Below are 16,399 nucleotides of genomic sequence, written 5' to 3'. Positions count from 1 at the left end.
CTCAGTTCCCTCACACTCCAAACATCAAAATACAGACCTAGGAAAGCACAAAGCAACCTGTTGGGGTCATGAGGTCAAAAGTACAATTGTTGTCATTGTGTAACATGATTTGAAGACAATACCATGTTTGTGTTAGCAGGTGTCTATCTTACCAGATAAACCACATAACTTTTTGTCCTGTGAAAATGATGAGCTGAAGCTTCTCACTGCACCCACGCATCATGTGCCTTGTTTGTTCCTCACTATAAAAATAAAAGACTGCTCAGTGAAAGGGGGCGAAGGAGAGTCAAGGTCGCATGGGGGAGAGAAGAAAGTCTCTTCTCTCCATCTGCAACTGAGGCCTTTTTTCACTTGCAGAGTATATACTCGGTACAAAGTTGTTGTGTGTTTCATTGCCTTCAGGGAAAAGAACCATGTCAGTGTAGCGTAAACCTGACACAACCTACCATTGTTCTGTGTGTTCTGTGTGTGTGTGTGTGTCTTTAGTGTGTGTGCGGTGTGTGTGTGTGCATACACATATACAGTTATACATCTTCAATGTAGACACTAAAAAATGACGTTTAACCTCTTCTGCTCCGCTCCAGTTTTTGAACCACAGTGACTATATGAATAAATATAAGAGGAGGAGAAAGGAGCCGTATAAGCAGAGGGAGCAGAAAGAACAGAAGGAGCAGGGGGAGCAGAGGGAGCAGGAGGAACAGGAGGAGCAAGGTGGGCAGAGGGAGCAGGAGGAACAGCAGGAACAGGTGGAACAGCAGTAACAGGAAGAGCAGGGGGAGCAGAGGAGCATTTTTTTTGTGTGTGTGTGTGTGTGTGTATGTGTGTGAGGGAGGTGTCCTGAAGAAGTGCACACCCTGACACTGAACCTCCCAACGGGGAGGGAGGACATTACTTTAACCTGTGAACCTAAATCCTGATCCTTTTAGAAACTGGGACCATCAGCACAAGGTTAATTTGCACCAACTCACATTCAATTAAATTCAAGTCAATTCAATTTTATTTGTATAGCACCAAATCGCAATACATATCATCTCAAAGCACTTTACAAAAACTAAAACTAAAAACCCAACAAATCCCTTATGAGCAAGCTCTTGGCGACAGTGGAGAGGAAAAATTCCCGTTAATGGAAGGAAAAACCCTCCAGCAGAACCAGGCTCAGTTTGGGCGGCCATCTGCCTCGACTGGTTGGGGTCGTGCACATCATGACTGGGACACACTGCAACTTTCATCTCTGGGTCTGTTATTACAGCTCTCATTTTGATGTGACTTCTGTGTGTACTTGACTCTGACCCTTCTATAATTTTGGCTAAAAGAAAAGAAAAGTGTGTGACTGACTCATGTCTGTGTGTGCATGTAGCAGAGAAACCACATCCAAATCAGCTAGAGGACTGAGACAGCACGCTCCTGTGTGAAGACCTGTGGCCAAGGCTGCCCACCCTGCAGCCTGAGCCCAAATACAGCTGCTGGATCTGACAAGTGCTTGAGGGAAATGCCGAGGTTCAGAAAGAAGCTCAGTATAGCTCTTAACTTGATGTGCAAAGTGAAGTCATCATCCCAGAGGCATGGAAACATTTTCAAGTCTATGGGAGTGACTCTAACTGGGAGAGAAAATAAGTCTTGCACAGATCTCGTTCATATTCTGGACTAATTTTCTAATCAAAAAGCTTTTTCTGATCTGTTTTTGCATGACATTTGTGTTATTATTTTGATAAAAAGGGTCCACCTATATATTGTTTTTCTGCAAGACAACTTAATACACAGCTGCAGTTCATGTCACTGTAGGTCTGAAAATAAAATAAAGCCACATACTCGGTTTGGTTAAAAGTCTGAGCAGTGACCGCCCTGGTCCCAGCTCTGCAGATGCTGAGGGCCCCTCCCCTCCAGCAGCTGAATCATAACTGGGACTTTATGTCTTTCTGGGGGCGAGCTGCTACCAAAAATCCAGCTATCTGACACGCACGCGCGCGCCCACGTACACGCGCAGAGTGCGCCCGGACTTCAAGACCGCCAGTGTGGGTTTAACTACAATTGAAGGAAGTGGAAATATTTGCGGGACGTTTTCAGTTTATCCATCCACCTTTTCTTTTCGTCGGGACGAGGCTGCGCAAGTGTCACTCATTCGGTTTCTGTTCCTGAGGAGCTTGGGCACGTGTTGCATGTGAGAGGAGGCGAAGCTGCGCAGGTGAGATCACACACGCAATAACCATATTACCTATAATATAAAATATAATTATATTACCCATAATGCAAATCATATGCAGTTAATTCAGAACCTGGAACTTTAGCTGGACTTATTTTCAGTTCATGATACCCAGCTATTGTCTTTCTGTTGAATTATAGCAACTAATCGAGGTTGTTCCATGTAGATATGAAGTGGCAGTAACACATCTCTCAGCTCCTTTTCGTTTTATTTCTCTTTAATATTCTTTAAGTTTTTTTACACCATAGAGTTTGTGGACAGCTTCCTTATGAATTGATGCACTTCCCTCCACTCTGTTAATGTGTCTATATAATTTTATATTTCATATTTTCAACAGCTTCTATTGACTTTAAGCTGCAGAACATCCTGCATTCTTTAAACAGACAAAACTTTTAAGAAATTCAGAAAACTGTTTTGTTATAATGGTTAGACTGACAATATCCTCATTAATGAGAAATGCATGTATTTATCTGTTCAAACTTGCCATTTGAGGGAATAGCCCATTTTATTTTTCACCACTGAGAGATCTGTGGAAGTATATTTATATTGTTCAATAAGGTGGTGGAATTGCAAAATTTGGTAGTAAGTGTTTGGACAGGAAAGGAGGGCAAGTGTGAGGGCTCCAAATACCCTGAAATTGAATGTGACTAGCCAAAGCCTAGTCCTTTCCTCTCCATCTAGTGCATTAAACATGATGCAAGTGAAGAGAACCTCCTTGCTTTACTTAAGGAGCTCACTGGATCTGTGTGTACTGTATTTCTGTGGTTTACTGTGCAGCAGACGGAAAAGAAAAATAGATATGTGGATTAGTTGGGTAGTTATCAAATTATTCTTTGTCTCAAGGACCCACTTTCTGCTTGCTGTGCTTCTAAACGTTTATCTAACTTCCTACAAAGAGCTTTGGGTTGACTGAGACAAAGAAAGTGTTAAAGGGAGGCAGAGAGAGGGGCAGATTGCCGTTGTGTGGATATTGATTTCTTTGGCAGTGTTTCGGGGCTTTCAATCTGCATGACTGAGGTAAATAAATGATTTCTGCTGCCAATAAAAAGAAAATTTGATTTTTTTCCTTTAAACACTGTCCAATTGTTGTTACGTGTGTCTGCATAGGTAATATAACCCGCAGAGATGTGCTGCTGAAATCAGGAGGTGACATTTGATAAGTGACAACAGTTTCTGGCTCAACCTGTGACCTGATCTCATTTTTGTTTGAGCTCTGCTATGACTGGGGAAATAGATTGAGGAAGTTTGGGGGTTTTGGTAGGGATTGTGGGTTCTTCATTCACTAGGCAATATAAATCAATTCAGAGCCATGCTGTGCTTTTCCCAACACGGAGCCTCCTGTGTGGCTCAGTTCACTTCTGTTCTGTATAGCGTGTCTTGACTGATCCTACTTTACCCTAACAATTGTAGCATCAATATTCAGCTGTGTTTTGAATGGCCTACAACACCATTCCTGCGCTCCGTGAAAGCACCATGCAGTTCATGCAGAGGCTTTTTCCTGGATGGTGATGAAAAACTAAAAACTGAAAGACTGCTTTCTCAAAACTCTTCATGTTTTGTGTGAAAAGTGCAATTTAAACATACTTTTGCACATATATGGTCATGTCTTTAGAATCCTTTCTTGTTTAGAGAGTCTACAACAGCTAGGTGCCAATGACTTGCACACAGACAGCCTGGCTGCCATGCAGCTCTGCAGCTTCTGTTTTTCCCATCTGTAATGAACTGTAATGAGGCTGGTGATGTGGGGACCACATAACAAAAGCCTTCTCAGGACAGGGAGGAAGAACAGAATTACTTCTCACATTTAGAGATGAGAGTAATGCTCTTGAGAAGAGTTGTTGCATAGCATACATGGGTGTACCACAGTATCCTCAGGCCATCAGGAGACAATTGAGAGCACTTACAACTGTCAGTCACTGTTTTCATGCCCTGTTCCTGTTGCTCCCATTTGCGTACCTCAGGATAGTATTAACTTACAGACATATGTTCATTCATGCAGACACTCATACAGTTGCATGCCCAGGTCATGCCCTGCTCAGCTTGTTGTCCCTCATCAACAGGCCAGTCTGCATGTTTATCTAAATCCCATCTTGGTTACATGGTTTGTTCTCGTTTCCACTCGACTTTGTTTACACTTTATGTTTTCCAGTATCCATCTTATCTGCACAGAAAAGTTAGACCACAGATCCAGTATCACTGACTGCCCCCACTCTCCCACCTCCTATTCACCTGTGGTGTGACCGCATACCTGAGCTGGCCCTGCCTCAGCTGTACTGTATGTGGCTGCACTGAGGGGCTGTGGGCTTCATCTTCCACTGACAATGTGGAGGATTAAGCGCAACAGTACACATAAAGTGAGTCTTCGTCAAAGGCAGCACAACCACTATTATGTGGCTTTGGTGTATTTGGTTACCATACAGGTAGCTGCCCATAGTATTCTCTTACCAGTGTTTTCAGATAACAGCTCAGGGAGGCACAACATGTGGATAGACAGGACCTCAGGGTTGGAATTTTATCCGTCTTCTTTCGTTGTTCCCTGCAGATGGACTCTCCACATCCAAAACTTAAAGTTAAAGGAATGTCCTCTTGTCTGGGTCTGGGCTTTCTGTATAGAGATTTTGAGCAAAGTGTGATCATTATACAATATCTGCATGTGCCTGCACATAAATTATTTTACTAGTGGTGTGAACCGTTTGGACTCCATTGTGGTTGAGTTGTGTGAAGGGGCATTCTGCAATTAGCCAGCCTGTAGATATCTGATTTATTGGGTCTATTAGGAGAAAACACAGACTTTCCTAATGGCAAAGGATCAATCAAATGATCCTTGTTCTAGTCCATGGAGAGGTATTAGATATCCTTACCTAACATGTTTTGTACTATGCATTCATTCATTGTTTTGGGGCTAATTTACTGCAGCATTTTCCACTTCAAAGCTGATCTGATCTGTCTCACTCACCATGTCTGAATGATTTAATTTTGTGTGTAAGGGGATATTTTGGCAATTTATTTTGCATTCATTTTTTGGAGTGATTCGTGTAATTTCCCAGGAGATATGCATGCTGCAGTGATATTGGTGGTAGAGTCAGATAAGGTGGGGTAATGTTTGTAAGCTAAAATCTAAAATGAATCCCAGCTGTCTGCCTTGATGTTTTGTCAAAAGGTGCGGGTGGTGTGGTGTGAAGGAGGAGAGGTAGGACCCAAGTGCAGGACAAGCTGGTTCTTTATTACCAGGTTCAGGCAAATGTAACATAATCTCCGCCACTCGGCGGGCAGGTAGGCAAACAAAACAACTAGAACGCCACTCGGCGAAACAAACAGGCAGAAACACAACACGATCCAACTCACTTCTACATCAGCCAATGCTCCGACAGAGAACAAAGGAAACGAAGGGTATAAATAGGAAGAACTCAAATGGTGATTAGACACAGGTGACAAAACGGGGACAGGTGAAACTCATGAACACAAATTACAAACATAAAGCTGCCGGGGACCAGTGCGAGGAGAAAAGGAAGTCACAACAAACTAAAGGTCCTCAGGCAGGAAGTCCCCAGAGGGACTCATGACATGTTTACTTATGTCTGGCATAAACAACAACAGGAAAAAAAATTATTTATAAACTATAAGTTCCCAAAAAGCTTGACTATAATAATATACAAGCTGAGGTTTTGAGTCCAGAATAATTTTACATTGGCACATGGATGATGTGTGTGAGATCTGCATCAAGTGTATATAGAGTTAGTGTTGTTAACTGTTTATATTATTCATATAATTTGTACACAGTACTGACATTGGTATTTTACTCTTATGTCTCTGAAAGTTGTTTTGCTTGTTATAGAAAGTGAAATAATGTGTAATTGCTCCAAGACACATTGTATTTTACAGTGCAAAATAAATAAACAGTGGCAGTTGTCCGTGTTTAAAGTGTGGTGTGTCTGCCAAATATAGCTGGAGTTCTAGCTAACAGAACAACTTTAAAATTCACTGCTCCTTGTATCTGTTTTATAGTTTGTGTTTAGTGAAAGCAAAAACAGTGTGGTGTAGTGGCAGTCCTGCGAAGACATGAACTCACACAGATTCACAGGGGAGTTACATGCTTGCTTAAATGCAGGGCTAAAACAGATGATTGACTGTTGCCAAGGAAAACAATTTAATGTCTTGAGAGCTAGAAACTATTACCTATGTTGTTCTGCCAGGTCAGTGCCTGTGGTCAGGGAATAAAGACAAATAGCTGCGTTAATGCACTCTGTCCTGTGGAGATAAAAGGGTTTGATAATAGTGGAGAGTGCACCTGGGTGTTGCTAAATGCCTCATTAGGGGTGGTCTCTGTGTGAGAATGTCCATGGCCACAACACTTGCTCACCATCTGCCCCTTTCCCATGATTGTTGACAGCTTCTAATTGTCTTTTAACAACAGAACCACCAATATCATTTCTACCCCCTGCATTGTCAGTAATTACAAAGGTTAAGTTAAGTTGTTCATTTTTGTTTGTTTTTTAAAATGACAAATAAAGCTTGACCAAATAACTTGTCTAATTCGAAAACAGGATGACCTCTTGGCGGTTCCAGTGTTAAAAGTTCAGCTACTAAAAATTTCTTAAATAGCGTATACGTTTCGAAGTGTTGTTGTTTAAGGACGGCCGGTGAATGGTTGTTTTATGGCACCTTTATATACTGTATTTGTTAGATTTTGAGGAGGTGACAGCTATAAGATGTTGCATGTCGCACTGAGATGAGAACTCAGCAGGACAGTGTTGGCTGCTCGCTTTAAACCTATCACCATCACCATCAAGATTGTTTCCCATCACCCCCTGCACCGTGTGCTGTCCATGCTGCCAAAGACAACAGGGACCTCAGCCGCCAGGAAAAAGGGGTGTTAGCTTAACCCACATAGCACAAGCTGTCATTTTCTCCTCTTTCTCACCTCGCTGTCTTTTTTCATCTGTACTATTCACTCTTTGTGGCAGGGTAATCTATATCCTTCCTTATTTGAGTGTGTGTCAGTCTTTTCTTGTCCTTTTCTCAACAGATGGAGAATTGTTAATGTCCCTCTTCCAACACTTGAGGAATTTTCTTTTCTTTGGGGGACATTCTTTTAGAGGGGTGCTGGACAGGCCTGTACTGTTGATGGATGTGAGCACTCAGGCGCTGAAGAGAGATACATTACACAACCACCACGCACTTGGGTGAAATCGTGTCAATGCTCCCCTGAAGGTACTGTAGAGAAGATGAGCCCCATCACCAGCACTAGCAGTGGCTGCACAGATTGAAACCTTCATACATTTTCAGTCTCTTTGCTGATTGTCCATCAGTCATACACTGCTTTGTATCTGTATTTCTAAACCTGAAGGTGTGAAGGTGCCTCAGCCAGCGAACTTAAATAAACAGCAGCCTGTTTATTTAAGTCTAATCCTCTCCAGTTTGAAGCTATGGGGCACTGGGATGCCACTCTGCTCTGATTCTCTTATAATGAAACTCAAAGGAGCTGTACTTTGACAGCTTGTATCTGCTAACATGCCATTGCACATTTTATCATGCAGTGTGTAGGCATGAATATAAATGTCATATAATTTTCTATGTGCTACATAGACAATATTTGGCCCAAATGGTAATTGTATGTTATCTTGTCTATGTCTCTGAATTTTTCACCTGAAAGTACCATGCTTGGTTTCAGTATTTGAGATACCTGAGTGTGTTTGCCTGACCTATTAATTTAGCCTGCCACTGCTTATATTGTCACAAGACAGACTGATATGTGTTATCTGAGATAAGGGTGGTAGGAAAGTAACGAGGCAGAGGCAGCAAAGAGGTCTGAGAAGGGAGGCATTCTTTTGATGCATTCATTAATTTTTTTATTGATTCTCTGGTTAATTAGTAGCTAGTTGAATGTGGAATGTGCAGGAATGTTCGCCAAGTAAGAGCTTGGTATGATTCAACACTTTTCATGAGGCAAAAAAACGCAACTAATATGATTGACCTGATTACCACTTCAAATCTAGAGCTTTCTCATCGCAGCCCATAGGATCTTTCTTTTAAAAATGTCAAGTATCATTGTAAAGTTGATCCTCTCTGCAAGTATTGTCAGTTGCCTGTCCTACAAAACATCCTGTATGTACATATAACTATGTACATCTTGGGATCACAAGGGTGATGGGAATCAACATCACGGCCACTCCATGCCACATGTTTATTTAAATGCACAACAGTTTTGAATTAAATATTCAAACACTGTCAGATTTGATCTTTCTAATGTGTAAATGTTAGAATGAGCAATGATAACACTTTGTTTAATCTTAAATACTACACACTACACACTTTTTTGAACTGCTATCTGTGCTGTGAAGTCCTAGACTGGACATGGCCCATTTTTCTTTACAGCACAAAGAAGTTGAAAGAGTCATCAGCCAATGCTAAAACTATTGGCAAGTATCATTTAGGTTAAGAGTTCAATGAGCTAACCGTGCTAAAAGAAGATGGGGAGAAAGCAAAACTTAGACATAGCTGGGGGAAATGTAGCAGAATGTGACTGTTTTGTTAGCCTTTGTTTTGGGCAAACAGATTTAAAGGTAACACAAAAGGAGAGCCAGTGACAGGCAACAGCTGATGTAAGATGGGTACAGAAAGGGGAGATGCCTGAAGGCCTCCATGGTGAAACAGCTGAATAGTTTCAGAAATGTGTGTACATATCCTGTGTGAAGTTAGATGAGACTGCACACACTCTCATGCATACACATGCATGTACATATGATTGCTCCTCCCAAGCCTGACTCTTTACACCGGGCTCCCTCCAGGTTTGCAGAGGACAGAATGAAAACGGAACAGGACCCTGTACACACCATGAAGAAAAGGGACTCTGGTAATCAGAGACTGAATGAAGTTGGGGCATTTTGCTGCATGTCTGGCAGCAATTATGACAGAAAAAGGAAGAGGACTAAGTTACCATCCAATCTCAGGGTCCCATTAGTGGAATTGTTATTGTTGGCCACCCTCCCTTTTGGAGCAAGCATCACACAGCGTGTCCCCAGAGTCAAACTCAGCCACAGAGGTAAGAACTAAAATATGATTGATTTGTCTAGTAATTTTATTGTGTTTACACATTTATATTTACTTTAATACTTTCATATGATTTTGGCAGAGTCTATAAACAAAATTAAATTTGGGTGATTTGAGTTTATTTAGCATTTAGTTCTCACACCTAGCTGCACTAAATATAATACTAAATCAGGTGAAATACTCTGCTGACGTTAATTTCCCTTTCCCTTTAATTTTGCTAAGCCATGTCCTCTCTGTAAAATTTGCTTTGCATTTGCCTCTAATTCTTTTTGGACTTTCTGCACACAGCCAACAGGAAAAGTAAAAAGAGAGATTAATACACTCTCCTCGACATAAATCCTGATTACATTAACCAGAATCTGATTTATTGTTGAATATTTAGAATGGCAAATGCTTGGTTTCAATAAAATACACTGCTGTTGCATCCAGTCCTGTATGTTAAGTCAAAGTCAAATGCAGAACATACTTTTTATGTTGATGCTCCTGGTAAATAGGAGACTGTTGTTCAATCTGCTGTGTGTATTAGCTGGTTCCAGCCATTTGTGTAGTTTTGTGTTAACTAGCTGTGTTTGCTTTGTGCCACAGAGGGAAGGCTAAATTATTATTCCCCTTAAATCCTGAGAGAAGAGAACTCCAGTGAAAACTTTAGTTCAAAGTCTCCATCCCTCATGTATCAGCTCCAAGAAACCACACAAATGAAGTTAGGTCTTGCGCCATAAAATGGAATCCCCACTGTGCCCCAGACATAAACTCACCCTGTCGTCTGCAAAAGCCAAAGGCTTCCAAAACCAAGTATGGCTGGAAATAGATACACATGCCCATCCTTAGTGTCCAACATAAATATCTGTAAGTAGCTGCAGGAATAACGATTGCTAGGGATGGTGTTTACTCAGCAGTTAGGCTAGTATTTAGCTTATTTCAAGTTGATCAAACAGAGTAGTTCATTATTTCATATATGGCTGCAATTTATGGTCGCCTAGATATTTGAGACAACTTATGTTTTAAAAAATATCATATTAGAGTGTATGTCTTGGCTTTGTATTCACCATGAGCCTGGGTGACGACACATTGCTGTTCATTCAAGAGAAAGGCCATTTGATTACAGTATGTAGTGGTTTTCTTTGGACCTCAGAATAACAACAAAGCAGATGAAGAAAGTCCATAATGCAACCACAGGGGAGCACAATCCAATGTCTTCATGTGCCGGTCCCAAGTCTGGGTAAATGCAGAGGGTTTTGTCAGGAAGGGCATCCGACGTAAAATTTCAGCCAAATCAAACAAGCAAATCACAAATATGACTTCCATACCAGATCGGTCATGGCCCGGGTTAACAATGACCACCACTGGTGCTGTTGACTTACAGGGTGCCAGTGGAAATTGGACTACTGTTAGTTGAAGAAGGAGAGGAGGAAGGTGTGTTCGTGGGCAAAGAGAGAAGAGGAGGGCAGGAGTGTAGGACTTAGAGTAGGGACTTTGAACGTAGGGACTTTGTCAGGGCAAACTAGAGAGTTGGCTGATATGATGGAAAGAAGAAAGGTGGATTTCTTCTGTGTTCAGGAAACCAGGTGGAAAGGTAGCCAGGCCTATAGATTAGGAGCAGGGTTCAAGCTGTTTTATCATGGTGTGGATGTAAAGAGGAATAGAGTAGGAGTTATGCTGAAGGAGGATTTTGCTAGGAATGTTCTGGAGGTGAAGAGAGTGTCAGATAGGGTGATGAGTCTGAAGCTAGAAGTTGAAGGTGTGATGTTGAATGTTGTCAGTGGTTATGCCACACAGGTAGGATGTGAGTTAGAAGAGAAGGTGATTGCGGCAGTCTTCAGTTGACATGTTGGTGAGGGAAACAGAGGTGACGAGGAAGTGATTGGTAAGTTTGGTATGCAGGACAGGAATGCAGAAGGACAGATGGTGGTAGACTTTGCAAAAAGGATGGAAATGGCTTTAGTGAACACATTTTTCCTGAAAAGGGAGGAGCATATGGTGACATAAGAGTGGAGGCAGGAGCACACAGGTTGATTACATCTGTTGCAAATGTTTCAACCTGAAAGAGATCAGTGACTGCAAAATAGTGGTTGGGGAGATTGTAGCCAGACAGCATAGGATGGTGGTGTGTAGGATGACTCTGGTGGAAATAGCAGGAAGTTGCAAAGCTCAGTAAGGATGAAGTGATGAAGGCGTTGAAGAGGATGAAGAATGAAAGGCAGTTGGTCCTGACGACATACCTGTGGAGGTATGGAAGTGTTTAGGAGAGGTGGGAGTAGAGTTTTTGACTGGGCTACTTAACAAGATTTGGAGAGTGAGAGGATGCCTGAGGAATGGAGGAGAAGTGTACTGGTGCCCATCTTTAAGAACAAGGGAGACATGCAGAGTTGTGGAAACTACAGAGGAATAAAGCTCACACAATGAAGTTATGGGAAAGGGTAGTGGAGGCTAGGCTGAGGTCAGAAGTGAGCATTTGTGAGCAGCAGTCTGTTTTCATGCCAAGAAAGAGTACCACAGATGCAATATTTGCTTTGAGAATGCTGATGGAGAAGTACAGAGAAGGCCAGAAGCAGCTGCCTGTATTGTATTTTTGTAGATTTGGAAAAAGCGTATGACAGGGTGCCGAGAGAGGAGCTGTGGTTTTGTATGAGGAAGTTTGGAGTGGCAGAGAAGTATGTTCGAGTGGTGCAGGACAGGTGAGCCTCTTCTTGTTTGCTGTGGTGATGGACAGGATGACAGATGAGGTTAGACAGGAATCTCCATGGACCATGATGTTTGCAGATGACATTATCATTAGTAGTGAGAGCAGGTGGAGGAAAATCTAGAGGTGGAAGTTTGCTCTGGACAGGAGAGGAGTGAAGGTTAGCCACAGTAAACCAGAGTACATATGTGTAAATGAGAGGGACTCAAGTAGAATGGTGAGGTTAGAGGGAGTAGAGGTGAAGAAGGTGGAGGAGTTCAAGTACCTAGGGTCAACAGTCCAGAGCAACGGACAGTGTGGAAAAGAGGTGAAGAGACCTATGCAAGCAGGTTGGAATGAGTGTAGGAAAGTGTCAGGTGTGATGTGTGACAAAAGAGTGTCAGCAAGAATTGAAAGGAAAGGTGTACAAGACAGCGGTGAGACCAGCAATGTTGTCTGGTTTAGAGACAGTGGCACTGAGACAAAGACAGGAGGCAGAGCTGGAGGTAGCAGAGCTGAAGATGTTGAGGTTTTCTCTGTGAGTGATGAGGATGGATAGGATCAGGAATGAGTACATCAGAGGGACAGCTCATGTTAGATGTTTTGGAGAAAAAGCCAGGGAAGCCAGAATGGGATGGTTTGGACATGTTCAGAGGAGGGACAGTGAATACATTGGTAAAAGGATGCTGAGGTTAGAGCTTCTAGGAAGGAGACATAGAGAAAGACCAAAGAGGAGGTTCTTGGATGTAGTGAAGGAGGACATGAGGATAGTTGGTGTGGGTGAGGAGGATACAGAGGATAGGGTTAAATGGAGGCAGATGATTCGCTGTGGCGACCCCTGAAGGGAGCAGCCGAAAGGAAAAGAAGGTGAAGAAAGTTCATATTTGGCTTCCTCCGTCAGAATGACTGAAGCAAAGAAGAATCTATCCATAGCATAATCACCTCCAACCCTTTGCACACATCACGCACACATCTTGTCATCATCACATCAGAGTGCACTCTTAAACAGCAACACCACTCAGCAGTGATTCAAACATTATATCACATGACATCACCCGCCTGTGAAAGTGAAACGATCAAAGTAAAATCATCCAGGATTGAGTGAAAGCTTCCAAAACATCTGCCTTCTACTCCAGAAGTGTGAACCAAACTCTGAAAAACATAGTTTCAGGCACAAGTTCATCTTTCAACTACAGTCACAACATAGACAACGTGGCCTTCAGCCAGACGAAAACTAAAATCATCTGGCCATGATTTATAATAGGATGCACATTCAGATTGTTATGTTTTTGTTCTTAATGTGTGACCACAAGGATAAAGTTACACCACATGTTTCCTCTACTTTTAGCCTGTTACTCAAAAATTGCAATTTATTAGTCATTTACCATATTTGGCACATTTGCATTAGCTTCTCATCAGCACTGACCTAACATTTGATACTGACTGTGCCGTTACTGTTTATATTCTGAAGCTATGGACAGAACATCCCACACTCCATATAAATGGCAGTTTGAGGCTGCGGTCATGTAACATAAAAACAGTGGCCTCATTTCAACTGTCTTAAATGCAGTGTACAGTGATCAGCAGCTCTTTTGATCAACGTGATGCAAATCCAGCACAAATGGACGATTCACATGCCCATCCTCTCATTTTGATGCCTTATTTATCATGAGATAGGGTGTCTACACTTGTAGGATATCAGACGTTATAGTATTATAGACCTCAGATCTGGTTTACTGCAATGGACTGGTGACCTGTCCAGTGTGTACCCCTGCACTTCCACTCGAGAGAGAGCTGGGATAGGCTCCAGCACATACCCGTTACCCTGATTCAGGAAAAGCGGGTATAGAAAATGGATGGATGGATGGATGGATCTGGTTTATCAGCAGAGCCCAAATCTTCTGGTGACACGTCAGCTTGGTGATGTGTTACTTAAACCACCAGGGGAATCAAATGTTGAGGGGCTGGGGGCTCTCTTCTTTGGAGAAAGGAGTGGAGCAAGCTGTTTCAATGGGCTCATAGTGCTGTGTGTTTACAGAACAGATTAGTGTTGTCCAAAGGCCTAATCTCTCTTTGAGGTTTAACCTGCTGTGAATATGATGTATGTGTGTGGGGTGAAAGATATGAGCATGTGAGGCTACAGTGCATGTGAGGTTGAGTATAGGAGGAGGTTTAAGTAGGGTTGTGTGGTGGTGGTGGGGTCCTAGATGTTCAAATATTGAAGGTTGGTAACCTCTCCGATCCTTCACACCAAGAGGGTAATCACAATGTCAATCCTTTCAGAGTGACTCCCACAGGACCCCCCCCCCCCCCCCCCCCCCACAATGAGCCTGTATTTATTCAAGGCATGTTGCTATAGTGGTGCACTGAAGAAAGCGCAGGGATAGAAGAGATTTCCTCAGATCAAGGAGCTGAATGGCACAGTGCTGAGCTGAGGATGTTGTCAGTAGTCAGCGCTCAGAAAATGCTGGGAAACTGGTGAAACAGCCTTTACAAACTGAAACACATCTTATATTCACTATGAACACTATCTATCCAGTGTATTTAGAATGCTATCACCACAACAGCAACCTCTGTCATCAGCTAATGGAGAGCAACAGGTATTCTACATGCTCTCATCATGATCTAACCTCACATTACCCATGGCAGTCATATGCTACTGCCACAGCTCATATTTATGGACATGTCTGTCATCTTGCTAATGCGGTCCAGTTGGGGAGGTTCAGGTAGAGAAACAGTTTTAAAATAAATAAACCACCAGTTTATTTTGAACAGCTGAGTGACCTGAGAGATATCTTGATAGTTAATGAAATACCTTTGAGATATCTTATAATATACATCCACTTAAGCAAAGTGCTGTTTGCTGCTGTCTCTCTTCTTTGCAAGAATGTGAACCAGAGAAGATTAGGCAGTTCCTTGACAAGCCAAGACATGTTTTTCTCTAGAAAAGGAAACTCAGTGCTTTGCTTTGAGATTTTGGTTAAGAGAAAATGTTTCGCTTGACATCTTACTCCTGCTGAAATATTTTTTTCCAACAGTTTAATTTGATGCTGGATGATGCTTTTTTACACTGTTAAAGCTTTTCTATCTCATTGTTTGTCTATGTTTGTCTGTCTTCCTGTGCAAGAACTGGTGCAAGCCGGCAGCGTGTCTGTGTTTCTGGGCCCCGCTGATGGCCTCCACTCCCACTCTCTCCTGTTGGATGAGGAGAGAAGTCGTCTTCTTTTGGGAGCTCGGGATCACATCTACTTGCTTGACCCTGATAATTTAGCCAGAGCTCCCAGAAAGGTACAGAACATGATGTGTAGATTAGAGGACACAGAATAATCCAGGCTAAGAATCCACTTAGTGCAATAAATAATGAGCAGCTTTTGGATTTGTAGCTATCCAGGCTATTTTTTTATACTTGAGATGTTGAGAATGTAGACTTTGAAATGTTTACAGCAGTTTTAAGAGGCCCCTCACCCTCTGACAGAGGGATAGTGCTGGAAGAAATTCAAGTTAGAACAGGAGATGGAGTATCGCCTCCACACAGTTACTGACCCACTCCCCCGACACGTAAACTCATGTTGGGAGTCACCTGAGACATCTTGATCACTTTGTTATTTTTCTGTTATTAATGCTCATTATTATAGAGACATCAGTTTGCTTCAGCTTATGACATTTACACCTGTCTTGTCAGTGAGTGGGGTCAAGTAAGGCTTTATTTTTCCATTGCTTTGTTGCCAAGCTGAAACGCACTCAGCCGTGTAGTGTTTTAGAGATGAATACCTTTCAGTCTGAAACTGTCTGCCCGATGAGTTTGGGCTCAGCATGTCAGAGGGCATACACACACACACACACACCCACACACACACACACACTCACACAATTTGATATATAAAATAAATACACATTTACATGGTACGCGCACTCACGCTTACACATTAACACAAACACACAAATGCATTAAGATGGATGCCATATGTTAAAGTTTGTAGATTTGAGTCTGTGTTTATGCAGCTGAGATTGATCAGCAAGTGGGAGGACGAGTGTATTTATTTGATCATTATCTGGTTGTTTTAACTCTTAGTCCTCCTCTCAAAGCCCTGCCTCCTTGGTCATTGATACTGATGGCAGGGAGATATGCACTTAAGTCAAATTCTGTGAGTCTTCTGGGACTAGCCCTTGACAGTGAATATGACCTACAGATACAAACTTTTTGTCAGTTAATCAGGCATACCTGGAATGGGACCCTCAGGCAATAAAACACACTCTTATGTTCTGGTAGCAAGCATTCAAGTTGTTGCTACCTTGACTTTCTGTAATGTAAACTTTTTTGTCTTTTAAATATCCCCATGTGCTGTGTCAAAACTAGGCCACTCTGGGTTCAGAAACTAGTTTAAGACCTCAAAGGCCACTGTGTACTCAGTCAACACACTGTAACACTGGTTTTCTGTACAAATTCCTCAGTGGCATGCAATGATTTTGAATCATGAGATGTTTTGATA

General features: G+C 42.2%; 1 protein-coding gene across 2 annotated transcripts in view; it reads left to right on the top strand.

Moving 5' to 3' along the window:
* Positions 1-1,982: 1,982 nt before the first annotated feature.
* sema3d (sema domain, immunoglobulin domain (Ig), short basic domain, secreted, (semaphorin) 3D) overlaps positions 1,983-16,399 on the top strand; it is a 47,338-nt gene continuing 32,921 nt past the window's right edge. Inside the window, exons 1-4 of one of the 2 annotated variants that reach the window (XM_026310569.1) lie at positions 1,983-2,182; positions 7,227-7,411; positions 8,989-9,242; positions 15,037-15,197. In XM_026310569.1, coding sequence (XP_026166354.1) covers positions 9,005-9,242; positions 15,037-15,197 — 399 coding nt within the window. In that variant the 5' untranslated portion in view covers positions 1,983-2,182; positions 7,227-7,411; positions 8,989-9,004. The remainder of the gene's footprint in view (positions 2,183-7,226; positions 7,412-8,988; positions 9,243-15,036; positions 15,198-16,399) is intronic. The other variant, XM_026310568.1, reaches the window with a different exon arrangement.

This window comes from Mastacembelus armatus, chromosome 6 (genome assembly GCF_900324485.2).
Source record: "Mastacembelus armatus chromosome 6, fMasArm1.2, whole genome shotgun sequence".
In the NCBI taxonomy this organism is placed as follows: Eukaryota; Metazoa; Chordata; class Actinopteri; order Synbranchiformes; family Mastacembelidae; genus Mastacembelus; species Mastacembelus armatus.
The sequence above is the reverse complement of the archived record's forward strand: the minus strand, read 5'-3'. Positions and strand labels throughout refer to the sequence as shown.